Source organism: Anas acuta, chromosome 1 (genome assembly GCF_963932015.1).
Source record: "Anas acuta chromosome 1, bAnaAcu1.1, whole genome shotgun sequence".
NCBI classification, from domain to species: Eukaryota; Metazoa; Chordata; class Aves; order Anseriformes; family Anatidae; genus Anas; species Anas acuta.
This window is the reverse complement of record NC_088979.1, coordinates 203962304-203976580: the sequence shown is the minus strand read 5'-3', so window position 1 is coordinate 203976580 and position 14277 is coordinate 203962304. Positions and strand designations below refer to the sequence as shown.

Here is a 14277-nt window from a genome sequence, read left to right as displayed (position 1 = left end):
GTCCCCCGCAAAGCAAACAGGGACAGGCTGTGTTGCAGACACACCTGCCATATGGTAGAGTGCTTGGGATTCAATCATAAATCGAGGCCAGATTCTGTTTTATTACGTGGATATATTTTTTTTCCTGCGTTGAACAAATAGAAGGCGGCCCGGGGTGGATGGGCACTGCGGGGACTGCCCCGGTGTGCAGCCCGAGGCCCGGCACAGATGGCCCCCCTCGCCCGGCCCGCAGATAAAAACACGTTGTAAACCTTTCAAGCAAAATATTTGAAGAGCAAATATTAGCAAGCGAGGAGCCCTGCGACGCGGCCCTCTTCGCCCAGCCCCGGGAGTAATTGGCCATTATTAGCACCCCGCTCCCGGCCCCCACTCTCCCCGCACGAGAGGCCGCCTTTGAAAATGCCATATGCTCCGAATTACACATTAACCACAGCCCTCCGGGGCACGGGCCCGGGCCCGGACCCAGCCCCCGGGGAGCCGCGGCGCAGCCCCCCCGACGGGCCCGGGGAGCCCCGGTCCCCCTCTCCCCCTGGCCGCCCGCGGGAGCCGGAGCCGGGGCCGAGCGGCTCGGGGAGCGCTGGCACCCGGGGCCGGGCCTCCCGCTCCGCTCCGGGCACCGGGGAGCCCCGGCGGAGCCGCGGGACCGGGGGAGCCCCGTGCGTAACGCGCCACCGGGGAGCGCGGCGCGGGGCGCGGCGAGGCGCGGGGGCCCCGGCGGCTCCGGGATGGCTCTGCCGCTCCCCCCCGGCGCCGGCCGCCTCCGGTCCCCGGCGGCACCCCGCCGCCCCGGCCCCCCGCCGTGCCGCGGCCGCCGCCGCCGCGCACCGGGCAGGGCGCACGGCGCGGCCTCTCCAAGCGGCCGCCGCCGCCGCCCCGGGCCTCGCCGCTGCGCCCCGCGCCGGGCCGTGCCGAACCGGGCGGCGGCTGCGGGCGGGTGGCGGCGGGGAGCCGCGGGGGCCTCGGCGACGCGGGGTCGAGCCGGGCTGGGAGCGGCGGGGCGCGTCCCCGGGCTGTGCGCACCGGGGGCCGAGCGCGCAGGCGGCTGCCGGGGGTGCGGCGCGGGGCACGGGCCGGCGCGGCGGAGGCGAGCGGTGCCCGCCGCTCCCCCGGCGGCGGATGGAGCCTGGAGGGTCCCCCCCCAGCTCGGGGCGGCCCTCGGAGCCCTCCGGGCCGGGGCAGGGCTGGGGAAAGCGGGAGCGCGGGGCGCCGGGCCGTGCGTCCTGGGCGCAGCGGCGGGAGCGTGAACAGCGGCGGGGACGGGGCGAGGGCGGGCACGGAGGGGAGGAGACGTCTGGAGAGGCGAGGGGAGGCGAGGGAAAGAGAGGTGGAGAGGTAGAGAGGTGAAGAAATGGAGAGGTTGAGAGGTGAAGAAGTGGAGAGGTGGAGAGATGGAGAGGTGGAGAAGTGAAGAGATGGAGAGGTGGAGAGATGGAGATGTGAAGAAATGGAGAAGTGGAGAGGTAGAGAAGTGAAGAAATGGAGAGGTGGAGAGATGGAGAGATGGAAAGGTGGAAAGATGGAGAGGTGGAGAGATGGAGAGGTGGAGAGGTGGAGAGGTGGAGAGGTGGAGAGATGGAGAGATGGAGAGGGGGAGAGATGGAGAGGTGAAGAAATGGAGAGGGGGAGAGATGGAGAGATTGAAAGATGATGGGATGGAGACATGGACAGATGGTGAAATAGTCAGAGATGTGGAGATATGGAGATGTGGATACAGGGAGAAATGGAGACAGAAAAATGAGAGATGGAGAAGTGAAGAGATGGAGAGGTGGACAGGTAGGCGGATGGAGAGAAGGAGAGATGGAGAGACAGGGAGAGAGGGAGTTGGAGAAGTGGAGACATCCTCCAGGCCCTGCCGTGCTGCCTGCAGCTTGTGCTTGTTTGTCTCCTGTCCATCTGCCTCTGTGTCTCAGGGAAGAGCTTTTTGGAGGCATTTCCTTCATGGCCAGAAGCACGGCAGCTCTGGTGTGCAGCACGCTGGGAGAGTTTTGGGGCAGGGACAGGGCACGGTGGGATGGTGCCAGGCAGGTGCTGACAGGAGGGCAATCCTGGCAGTGACAGAGTGGGGGGCACGCAGCGGGGCAGCCTGCAGTCCCCCCAGAAGCAGCACTGGGTGCTGGCACCTCGCTCCCTGTCCTCTCTGGTGTTCCCCTGGCCCTGAGCCTGCACCTCCTGTGCCACTGTCACCTGAGGAGTGTGTGGTCCTGGGTTGGGGTCTCCACACCCTGTGCTCCAGGTCTCTGCCTGGAGCTCAGAATGTGCCATACAAATACCCAGCACTGCAGCGTGCCTCAGAACCCAGCCCAGAAAGCCAGGGAGGGTTTTTGCACCTTAACAACTTCCACTGCGTGCTGGGATGACGGATTGCTATTTCTGGTGAACTTGGCCGTGTCACAGGCGCTGCTGTTTATCATCACGGCATAATTACTGTTTCTCCAACCCGGTACTTCATTTCAAAGCAGAACACAGCTCACTTCAGCCTGGCCGTGGACATCAATCCCAGGATCTCCGCTTCAGATCCACTTTCACAAATTTACCCCTAAGAGGTGGGCAGGGAGCTCCTGGGGATGGAGAGGGTTTAAGGGTGCTGCCGGAGGGGGCTCAGAGGTGGTGTCTGCAGCTCCTCCCTCCCCTGCCCCAGCACAGCCACGATTCTCTTGTGTTCCACGTCCTTCCCTGGGAGACCAGCACCACGAGGGAGACGCTCCAGTCCTGGTGCAGGCGGTGCTGGGGGGGAGAGAGGGGAACTGGGGGGATTCGCTGCTGCTTCTCACCATGGGCAAGCTTGGCGTGAGCATGGTGTGAGCTCAGTGAGAGCGTGGCATGAGCATGGTGAGGCTCCCTGCACACCCAGGGAGCACCCTGCCCCTCATAAACATGTGGGAGGTATTTAGGGTGAGCCATTCCCCTTCGTGCAGAAGAGGGAGGGATTGGGAAGGAAAGGCAAAGCAAAGCAAGGCAAGACAAAGGTGGGATGTGCTGGAAGGAAGGGTGGATGGACAGAAGGAAATCAGCTGTAAGAAGTGCAGCTGCAGCCCCCAAAATCCCATGTGGAGCCTTTGTGGCATCCCCGCAGCTGGCCCTGAAAACGTCTTTCCTGGCATCGTGCTGGGTGGCTGGGCAGCCCGAGGGAGCCCAGCAGGAAGGAATGGATCTGAACACACATAAAAAAATCAGCAAGTTATGTTCCTGACCCCAGGAAAACTCCGCTTTGCCATGGGGAGATGCTCTCCTGATAACTGGCCAGTTCCAGCTGCAGCTTTTGAGGTTTTGAGGTCTCAGAGCAGAGATTTGGCACAGGGCTGCCAGCAGGACAGGAGGAGCTGGGCGCACCCATCCCTTTGTCCCTTTTGGGACATCCTAACCCCTGGCACGGAGCTGAATGTGGATGTGAGCCTTCTGCCACTGGGACAGTGCCCATCCCTTGGGGCTGGGGTCCCTGGGGCATCCCCCCACCCCATGGGGCTCTCCGGATCTGCTCCCTTCTCCCTCCCCCTGGTGAGAGCCCCCATCAGCAGCCAGGTGCCCCCCACCACCCCTGGCACCAAAGGGGGACTTCCAGGGTGCGGGGGGCTGTGTAGGAAGTCCCAGGGGGAGGGCAAAGCCCAGGGAAGGAGCTGGGGTGCTTTTTGGGAGCCGCTCAGCAGCGGGGTGCTGTTGGTGCACGAGGGATCCGTCCTTGTCCTCAGCTCCTTGTTTAGGTGCCCCGTGGGTCTGTCTGGCTGCTGAAGGCACCTGCGTTGATATAGGGTGATTGGATTTCTGCAGGGCCTTTGACTTAGTGCAGCAGGACGGTTTAATTAAAAACCGCTCATTAAGCAAAACGAGCAGAGCCCCCGACAGGCAGGTTGAGAGCCCCACGGAGATGCTGCTCGGGGGGAGGCTCCAAGCAACGCCTCGGGCTGGTGGCATCTCCTGGTGCCAGCGGTGTCCCCATGGCACAGGGACAGGACAGGACACTGGGACCTGGGAGCGGGGCGGCCGGGGACCACCATGGACAGGGGGGCGGCTGGGGAAGGGGGGAGCCCCCGGGGGTCACCCCCAGCCCTGAGCTCTCAGGGCAGACGTGAGCGAGCTCTGCTGAGCCTTAATTAACCCCTCACCGTGATTAGCTCCAGGCTTCAGCGGGTGGCTGGGCGCTGTGGAGCTGTCCCCATTGTCCCCATGGGCTTCAAGGAGCAGCCCCAGATCCCGGCCCCCTCGTGCCAGGCGCACGCTGGTGTTGGCTCCCCGGGCACCAGCGGTGCCAAACTGGGGGGCTGGGGGCAGCTGCCCCTTTTCCCCCCGCCACCTGAGAAGAGGCACGGCTCACGTTCATTTACCCAGGTGATGCCATCAGCAGCTCCATGGCACCAGGAGCTGGGTCGGAAACGATCCTGGCCGGAGACTTTTTGCAGCCTGGAGCTTTTGGTGCCTGGAGCTTTTTTAGGCTCCATCTCCCAGTCCCCCCGAGCAGGGGGCAGGGGGCAGTGGTCAGAGCGTTTCTGCCTCCCTCTTCTCAGAGGGGTTCGGGTGCTGTCCCCCCCTGCCTGCACCCATGGGTGCGGGGAGGTCCCGGAGCTGTTTGGGGTGGTGAGACGGGGGCTGGCTCTTGGAGCGCTTCTGGGATTTGGTTACCTGCCCTGCCGAAAGGAGAGCAGGGTGTTCAGGAATTTGGGCACCCAGGGCAGCCTTCGCCTCCTCCTCCTCCTCCTCCATGGGGCATGTTTCACACCCCCTCACACCTCACCAAGGTGGCTGCAACCCCCGGGGGCTTCGTGGGGAGCTCCTGCCCCGTGCCCCCTGCCCCATATGGCCGCACCGTCCCCATCCTTCTGGGCACGGGGGGCTCAGCTGGGGTGCGCACGGCAGAGGGGGGTCAGCTCCGTGCCCCCACAAGCCAGTCCCTGCCTCCTTGGGGCTCCTCTGCCTGCGGGGGCTGCTCGGGGTCTTTTGGGGCGCTCCCAAGGGGGTGGCTCCCACTCCTCACGGGGGGGTGGTTTTCTCCTCCGGGGAGCGCGCTTCGGAGTTAAAAGCCCGGGTGAGTCAGCAGCTGAGGGAACCTATTTCATCAAAGGGCTCCCACCTACACCCCGACTTTCTTTCTTCAGTCAAAAAAGGCGATTATTAAAGGTTCTGGCTGAAACTGGCAGCCCTTGGGCTGGGGGGGGAGCTGCAGTGGGGGCTGGTGTGGGGTTGTGCCAGGGGATTCGGCTGTGGGACTGGGTTTGGGGCTGTGGGATGGGGCTTGGGGCTGTGGGATGGGGCTATGGGATGGGGCTTGGGGATATGGGATGGGGCTGTGGGACGGGGATTGGGGCTGTGGGATGGGGCTTGGGGCTGTGGGATGGGGTTCAGGACTGGGATGAGGCTTGGGGCTGTGGGACAGGGCTTGGGGCTGTGGGATGGGGCTTGGGGCTATGGGATTGGGGTTGGGGCTGGGGCTGTGGGACAGGGACTGGGGCTGTGGGATGGGGCTCGGGGCTGGGATGGGGCTCGGGGCTCTGGGATGGGGCTCCAGGCTGTGGGACCAGGCTTGGGGCTGTGGGACAAGGCTTGGGGCTATGGGATTGGGGTTGGGGCTGTGGGACAGGGACTGGGGCTGTGGGATGGGGCTTAGGGCTGTGGGATGGGGTTCCAGGTTGTGACATGGGGCTCCAGGCTGTGGGACAGGGGTTGGGGCTGTGGGAAGGGGCTCAGGGCTGTGGGACTGGGCTCGGGACAGGGCTTGGGGCTGTGGGATAGGGCTTGGGACTGGGATGGGGTTTGGGACTGGGATGGGGTTTGGGATTGGGATGGGGTTTGGGGTTGCGGGACAGGGCTTGGGGCTGTGGGACGGGGCTTGGGGCTATGGGACTGGGGTTGGGGCTGTGGGACAGGGACTGGGGCTGTGGGAAGGGGCTCAGGGCTGTGGGACTGGGCTCGGGACAGGGCTTGGGGCTGTGGGACCAGGCTTGGGGCTGTGGGATGGGGTTTGGGACTGGGATGGGGTTTGGGCTTGGGATGGGGCTTGGGGTTGCGGGACAGGGCTTGGAGCTGTGGGAAGGGGTTTGGGGCTATGGGACTGGGGTTGGGGCTGTGGGACAGGGACTGGGGCTGTGGGATGGGGTTCCAGGTTGTGGAATGGGGCTCCAGGCTGTGGGACAGGGATTGGGGCTGTGGGACAGGGCTTGGGACAGGGCTTGGGGCTGTGGGATGGGGCTTGGGGCTCTGGGATGGGGCTCAGGGCTGTGGGACAGGGCTCAGGGCTGTGGGACAGGGCTCGGGACAGGGCTTGGGGCTGTGGGATGGGGCTTGGGACTGGGATGGGGTTTGGGATTGGGATGGGGCTTGGGGTTGCGGGACAGGGCTTGGAGCTGTGGGATGGGGCTTAGGGCTGTGGGATGGGGCTTAGGGCTGTGGGACAGGGGTTTGGGGCTGTGGGAAGGGGCTCGGGGCTGTGGGACGGGGCTGTGGGAAGGCAGCACGTGGAGGCTGGGCACACTCACCCCATAAATCCCAGTACGGGAGCGGCCGTGCCGGGCTGGCGGGCAGGGGGATGATTTCCTGCCCTTCACACGCCATCGCTCATCCTGGCGCTCGTGAATCACGGCACGAAATATTAAAAAGGAAAAAAGGGGGAGAAAACAAACACATCCATCAAGCACCGCCAAACGGGACGGGAGCGAGGAAATGAAACCCCGCCGAGGGCAGGGACGGGCGGGCACCAACCTGCCCCAGGGACCCCAGATTTTGGGTAGGGCACAGCACCGGGACCACCGGGACCACCGGGAAGGGGCCGAGCCCCCCCCATTGGGAGCAGCCGTCAGCGGCCAGGCTGCCAAACGCCACCCGGGGTGGATATAGGACACCGGCGGGGTCTGGTCTGTCCCGAGGGCGCAGCGTGCGCGGTGCCCCACGGGGGGACCTTGATGTGCTGTGCACGCTCGTGGGGTTTGGGGAGTGGGTGGGGTGTGGGGTGGGGTGGGATGGGTTGGTGCTGGGGGCTGCATGGGGCTCCGAGAGATTGGGGTCTGTGTGATTGGGGTCTGTGTGATTGGGGTCTGTGATCTGGGGTCTGTGTGTGATTGGGGTTTGTGCATGATTGGGGTCTGTGTGATTGGGGTCTGTGATCTGGGGTCTGTGTGTGATTGGGGTCTGTGTGATTGGGGTCTGTGTGATTGGGGTCTGTGTGTGATTGGGGTCTGTGATTTGGGGTCTGTGATCTGGGGTCTGTGTGTGATTGGGGTCTGTGTGTGCCTGGGGTCTGTGTATGATTGGGGTCTGTGTGATTGGGGTCTGTGCGTGCCTGGGGTCTGTGCGTACCCTGGGATCACTGTGTGTCCTGGGGTCTCTCTGTGCCTGGGGTCTGTGTGTGATTGGGGTCTGTGTGATTGGGGTCAGTGTGATTGGGGTCTGTGTGTGATTGGGGTCTGTGTGATTGGGGTCAGTGTGATTGGGGTCTGTGTGATTGGGGTCTGTGATCTGGGGTCAGTGTGTGCCTGGGGTCTGTGTGTGATTGGGGTCAGTGCATGATTGGGGTCAATGCATGATTGGGGTCTGTGTGTGATTGGGGTCTGTGTGTGCCTGGGGTCCATGCGTGCCCTGGGATCAGTGTGTGTCCTGGGGTCTCTCTGTGCCTGGGGTCTGTGTGTGATTGGGGTTCTGTGATCTGGGGTCTGTGTGTGATTGGGGTCTGTGTGATTGGGGTCTGTGTGTGCCCTGGGATTGCTGTGTGCCCTGTGGTCTGTGTGTGCCCTCAGGTCTGTGATTTGGGGTCTGTGTGCCTGGGGTCTGTGCATGCCCTGGATTTGCTGCATGCCCTGGGGTCTGTGCATGATTTGGGATCTCTGCGTGCCCTGGGATCGCTGCGTGCCTGGGATCCGTGCATGCCCCCTGGGGTCAGCGTGCCCTGGGGCCTGTGTGTGATTGGGGTCGGTGCATGATTGTAGGCTGTGTGTGTTTGGGGTCTCTGTGTGATTGGGGTCTGCGTGTGCCCTGGGATCACTGTAGGTCCTGGGTTCTCTCTGTGCCTGGGGTCTGTGTGTGATTGGGGTCTGTGTGTGCCCTGGGACCTGTGCATGCCCTGGGGTCTGTGTGTGATTGGGGTCTCTGTGTGCCTGGGGTCTGTGCATGCCCTGGATTTGCTGCATGCCCTGGGGTCTGTGCATGATTTGGGATCTCTGCGTGCCCTGGGATCACTGCGTGCCTGGGATCCATGCATGCCCCCTGGGGTCAGCGTGCCCTGGGACTGTGTGCGCCCTGGGGTCAGTGTGTGATTGGGGTCTGTGCGTGCCCTGGGACCCGTGCACAGAGCAGACCTCCAGGTGCCCCGGGGTCTCGCTGTGCCCACCACAAGCACGAGGGCACCAATTTGCAGCCACCCCCGAACGGCCCCGTCCCGGCTGGGGCTGGGAGCAGCACCCGGAGCACCCCCCCCCCCCGGGGCTTAGGACCGCGGAGGGGGGGGGAGGACGAGGCCACCGGGCAGGGCCCCCCCTGCACGGCCCCGGTGCCCCCCGCCGGTGGGGGGGGGGCTACGGGGGTCCCGTTCCCCGACCCCCAACAACCGGGAGGCGGCGGATGGGGGCTGGGGGGGGGTCCCAGAGGGGCTGGGGGAGGCTCGGGGGGGGTCCGGGGGGGTCCCGGGGGGGCTCGGGGGGGGGTCCGGGGGATTCCGGGGGGGCTCGGGGGGGTTCCCGGGGGGTCTCGGGGAGGGTCCGGGGGATCCCGGGGGGGCTGGGGGGGGCTTGGGGGGTCCCGGGGGGTCTCGGGGAGGGTCCGGGGGGTCCCGGGGGGGCTGTGGGGGGCTCGGGGGGTCCCGGGGGGTCTCGGGGAGGGTCCGGGGGGTCCCGAGGGGGTCCCGGGGGGGCTGTCACCGGCGGCACCCCCCGCACCAGGACCCCCGGGGGTGGGGGCGCGGGGCTGGGGGGGCACCACGGGGACCCCCCCGCCGGCCCCGAGCCCCCCCGGTGGTCCCAGCCCCCTCCCCCCACCCCCCCCGTCTCCCCCCGCCCCGGTCCCGTCCCGCCGGCGCGCCGCCGGGGCGCGGCGGTGACGTCACAAACGAGGGGGCGTGTCCCGGCGAAGCCCCGCCCCCGGCGCGGCGGAGGCCACGTGGGAGCGCGGGGCCCCCCTTTGCCGACGTGTCCCTGGCGCCGCGTGCCCCGGAAGTCCCGCCCCCCTCCGCGGGGCTGCGGGGAGTGGGCGTGGCTTGAGGGGCGTGGCCTCGCGGTGACGTCACCCGCGCGGCAACCTCTCCGCCCGGCGCGCCGGCTCCGCTCTCCCGCCATTGGCCGGCGCGCGGCGGGGAGGGGCGGGGCTTACGGCGGGGCTCGCCTCCCATTGGCCGGCGCGGCGGCGGCGGCGCGGGGCGGGGCGCGGCGGCGCGAAAGAGGCCCCGCCCCCTTGGCCCCGCCCCGCGGTTCCCTTCCGCGCTCCCTCCGCCGCGCTCCCGCCGCCGCCGCCGCCGCCGCGCCCCCGCCATGGCCTCCGGGGCGGCCCCCGGGCAGGGCGGCCCCGCGCCCCCCCTCACCGTGCAGCGCGGCATCGTTAAGATGGTAAGGGCCGGGAACCGGGATTACACCGGGATCACACCGGGATCGCACCGGGCCCGTTCGCTGCCCCCCCGGTGCTTCCCGGCCCCCCCCCGGTTCATCCCCATCCGGTGCTCTCCGGTTGTGAACCGGGGTTTGGGGGGGGGTTGGGGCTTGGTCCCGGTTCCCCCCCCCTTACCGGGACCTGCTCCCGGGGGTACCGGCACCGGGGGGGCTGCTCCGTGCTTCCCCGTCCCCCGCCGTCACCCCCGGTTTTGGGGGTCTGGGGTGGGCTGTGGGGCCGGGTGCTCGCCCCCCCGGTTGTACCGGACGGGGCTCGGGGGCGCTGCACAGTCCTAATCCCGGAGCCGGGCCCCGGTTGCCCCCCCCACCCCCCCCCGGAACCGAAACCCGCCGAGGGGGGGGGTTGGGAATCGGCCCGGGGACGGTGCTGGGACAGCCCCGGAGCCCCCCCCCTCCTTCACCGGGGTCGCACCGGGCCGGGGGGCTCCGGGGGAAACCGGGGAACGTGGGCTGGGGGCACGGGCCGGGGGCTGCCCCCGGGGGTCCGGCTGCTCAGGGGGGCGCTGCCAGGTCCCGGTGGCACCGCCCGGTTCCTGGGGGGCACCGGGGACCCCCCCAAAAAGCGCCCGGTTCCTCCTGGCCTCGTGCCACCCGTGGGACGTGCGCACGTGGGGGCAGCGGGGCCGGGGCGGGTGCCACACGTGGGCACCGGGGACACCGGGTGGCCCCGTCCCCGTTGCCACCGCTGCTCCCCGTCCCGTGGGTCCCGTCCCTTTCTCACCATTTCCCCGTTTCTGCAGAATTTCCGAGCCCCTCCTGCCCCGTGAGGGTGCCGGGGGTGCAAAGGTGGCCAAAAACCCGTCCCCTCCCCGGACCCCGGGGTGACGGTAACGGAACCAAACGGTTCCAGCGCCCGGCTCCTTCCCTGCACCCTATAAATTAAAGCTCAGCGTTAATTACCCCAACGAAACCTCCGAGCCCTGCAGCGCCCGGCCCTGGCTCGGCGGCCGGACGAGGGCTGCAGGCGGGCAGGGAGCCAGCGCCTGCCGAAACCCAACCCCGGGGCTGCCCGCGGGTGGCACCCAGCACGGGCTGGAACCGGGAGCAGGAGGATCCCCGGCACGTGCCCGGGGCTGGCACGGAGCGGGGCCACCACCGGTGAACGGGCAGCTCCTGGCCACGTGCAGGCAAATCTGTTAAAAAAAAACCTTATTTTTTAAATTTATTTTTGCTGGTGACCGTCACGGGGCCGGGTTTTGGAGAGGGTCCCGGGACCTCTTCCAAAAATCACGGCTTGGGGCCGAGGGTGGCCACCCCGGAGGGTTGTGCCTGCATGGGTCCGGGCACCGGGGGGGTCAGAGGGTGGCTGAACGGCCCCGGGGGTGGTGGGCGGCAGCACGGAGCCCAGTGGCTCGTGGTGTGCACGGGGGGTTGGTGCTGGGGGTCCCGGTGGGGGTCCCCGAGCCGTTGCCGTGTGAGAGGTGAACGTTCTGGGCTGTGCTGGGGAACTGGGCCCCGTGTGTGCCCCCAGTATGAGAGGGGACTGGGGAGGCTGGGGGGAGCCCCGCACAGGGCCCCCGGGGTGCTGCAGGACCTGGAGCCCCCCCCTGCTGCGAGGAGAGGCTGCGGGAGCTGGGGCTGCTTGGTCTGGGGAGGGGGTGGCTCTGGGGGGGGGGTTCCCTATGGCCCTCGGACCCCCAGGGAGCTGCATGAGGATGGGGCTGGGACCTGGCACTGGGAACAGGGGCTGGGGGGGGGTCTCCAAACCCGGCTGGGGGGGGCCTGCTGGGGTCAGGGTGGGACCAAGAGAAGTGAGTTGCCACCTCCAGCGGTGGGACAGGTCCGGTGCCAAGCAGGGTCCCCCAGCACATCCCGTGGGTGCCTCTGCTGTGCCCAGCACCCTGGAGGAGGCAGAGCCGTGCCCTGCTGCCCCTGCGCCCTCCCGAATTCTCCCGAGTGGCAGCGGGAGGCGATGGGGCTGCTGGAGCCCGGAGGGACGGATGGGACAGGATGGGAGCACAGCGAGCACGCGGGGTGCTCCTGGCTCCGAGCTCTGGCCAGAAACAGCCCCCCAGGGGGGCATGACCAGGGTTGGGACTAAAAATCCCATCTCCTGCGTCCTTCCCGTGCTGAAACTGCCCCAGGAGTGGTGGTGCTGGGTGGTGAGGGGGGGCTGGGATGTTCGGCGTGCCCAGGACACAAGTTTTGGTAACTCAGTGCGCAATGGCGTGGGCTCGGCTGGGTGCATGGGTGGGTGGGGGTCCGGGCGTCTCGTGGTGGTCCCCGCTCACCCTGTGCCTCCCCGCAGGTGCTTTCGGGATGTGCCATCATCGTCCGTGGGCAGCCCCGTGGCGGGCCCCCTCCCGAGAGGCAGATCAACCTCAGCAACATCCGTGCCGGCAGCCTCGCGCGCCGCGCCGCCGCCGGGCAGCCGGACGCCAAGGACACCCCGGATGAGGTGGGTGCCCCCCGGCGCGCGTCCCTGCGGTGTGCCCGGGGACCTGGGGACGTGGTGCTGGGGTCTCTCGCTCGTGGTCGGGGAGGAGGTGGAGCGGGGGGAGCTGCTGGGGGTGAATTCATGCCCCGGAGACCCGTGGGTTTTGCTCAGATCTCTCCTCCCGGTGCGCTTTGGTGACGGTGCACTTTGGTGGCCGCGGTGCGAAGAGCTTCGCCTTACGCCCTGTGGAAATCCTCCTCACTCATCTTCGGCCTCAGGGCTCCAAGAGAAGGGGTCTGCACGAGGGCACTGCATCCTCTGCGTCTCTGGAGCAGGCACCTCGTTAGCTGTGGGTGGAGGAGTGTTAATCAGAGCGGGGATCGGGATCAGGCTTCAGCCTCATGTAGGGCTCGGTGAGCTCCAGCTGGGGCTGAGCGGGGACTCCAGGGACCTGGTCGCAGGCAGTGCTGGCACTGGCAGCTCCTCTGAAGCCGTGGGGACAGGACCTGGAGGTGGTGCAGCATTTTTGGGGTGCAGCAGGGGCCGCCCGTGCCGCTGGCTTGGCGCAGAGCATGGAAGAAGCAGGGTTGGGTAGCAGAGAGCTGAGCCTGGGGCCACCCATCCTCCCAGCCCCGGGGGTGGCGCGGAGCGCTCAGCTAATTGCTCTCCCTGGGGAGTTTGTCTTCTAAACACTGCTTCAGCCGTTAAATGTCACTCTTTTAAAAAATTACGCCTGTCAGTTTTTGCTAATTGTTTATTAGCACGTCATGTTCTCTCCTCCGGACCACTTTCTCCACCCACCCGCTGCTGTGCCGGAGTGGGGCTGAGCTCGCCCCGGCGCTGCCGTGAGTCGCGCTCGTGCCTCCGGAGCAGGAAGGATGAAAGGATGGGGATGGAGAGATGGGGATGGAGGGACAGGGACAGAGGGATGGGGACACAGGGACGTGCTGGGCACAGCCACGGATGAGCCGTGCCAGCTCCGCATCCTCACCACGGGCTTGGCACCATGTGCCAGCCCCGGGCACCCCGCGGGGGAGCTGATGTCCGCTCCTCTCCTTCCTTTCCTTCCAGCCCTGGGGGTTCCCAGCCCGGGAGTTCCTGCGGAAGAAGTTAATCGGGAAGGAGGTGTGCTTCACCGTGGAGTACAAGACCCCGCAGGGCCGCGAGTACGGCATGGTGTACCTGGGCAAAGGTGAGCGCTGGGGGGGCGTGGGGGCGCGCAGGGCTCGTGGCTGGGGTGCTGTCCGGGGAGGGTGGGTGGGATGCGGTGGTGGGTGGGATGGGGTGGTCGGTGGTGGTTTTTTGTCACCCAATTTTCGGCAGGGGGTGATGCCCAGCGGCCGTCCCAGCTGCCCGTGGAGCTGTGGGGGGTTCCCCCCTCTCTGGTGGTGCCGCTGCGGGCACGCCGGGGTCGTGGCGCTGGGTGAATCCCCAGGGATTTCCATCTGCTGAGCGTTTTGCCATAAATCTCACGCTCGCCTCTGGCTGACAGCAGTCACCTGGAAGGAGCCCACCTACCTGCCCGCTTACCTGCGTCCCCGAGCAGGCAGCAGAGTGCCTGGAGCCCAGCCACCAACCCCAAGCCATGCGCAATACCTGCAGGCAGAGCTCTCCCCGGCTCAGGCTATAAGCAATTTGGGGCAAAAAGCCTTTTTTTTGGGGTTGTTTGACCCGCTGCTAGCATGGGTGGGCTTCACCTCTGGTTTGATCCCCTGGGGCTGGGCTGGGCAAGCTGCACATCCTGGTGGGCAGCGCCGGGACCTGAGCACTGAGGGGTGGAGAAGGAAAACACAAAGTGGGAAGGAAAACACAAACTCTTTGTGGGAAGAGCTGGCGGTGCAGGATTGGTGCTGCTGAGCCATCCCAGAGGGAACACCGTGTCCTGGGTCCCTCGGTGGGGCAGGGGGACCCGTAATGGGGCCAGCCACCTCCAGATGCTTGCAGGGATCTTGTTGTTGTCCTGTTGCCTCTGAGCCTCTGGTTTGAGCACTTGCTGCAGTGCCGAGTCCCAGCCTGAGATGTGGAGGAGTTTTTGGGTCCCATTTGGCTCTGGGCTCTGATCCTCTCTGGTGAGAGGGGCAGGGAGAAGGCGGCTTGGGGACAGGGGAGTGCTGGCACCCTGCTGCCCTGTATGTTGCTGGGTCGGCTCCTGGTTGAACCCCCAGCTCCCAGGAAGCGGGGACGAGTTGCTCCACGTGGGGTGCCTCCCTGGGGCGCAGCTCATCCCTCGGTGCGTGCCGTGGGGCTGCCGGGTGGGTGCTTGGGTGCCCCGGGACAGGGCAGGAGGCTCCCCGAGGTGCTCGGGGTGCAGGCAGGCTCCAGCCC

General features: G+C 67.0%; 1 protein-coding gene across 1 annotated transcript in view; it reads left to right on the top strand.

The window, feature by feature from the left end:
* The first annotated feature begins 9351 nt into the window (after positions 1-9351).
* The window catches only part of SND1 (staphylococcal nuclease and tudor domain containing 1), a 100039-nt gene continuing 95113 nt past the window's right edge, over positions 9352-14277 (top strand). The window contains 3 exon segments of the mRNA XM_068670200.1: positions 9352-9515; positions 11824-11973; positions 13024-13144. Of these exon segments, the coding sequence (XP_068526301.1) occupies positions 9441-9515; positions 11824-11973; positions 13024-13144 (346 nt within the window). The 5' untranslated portion in view covers positions 9352-9440.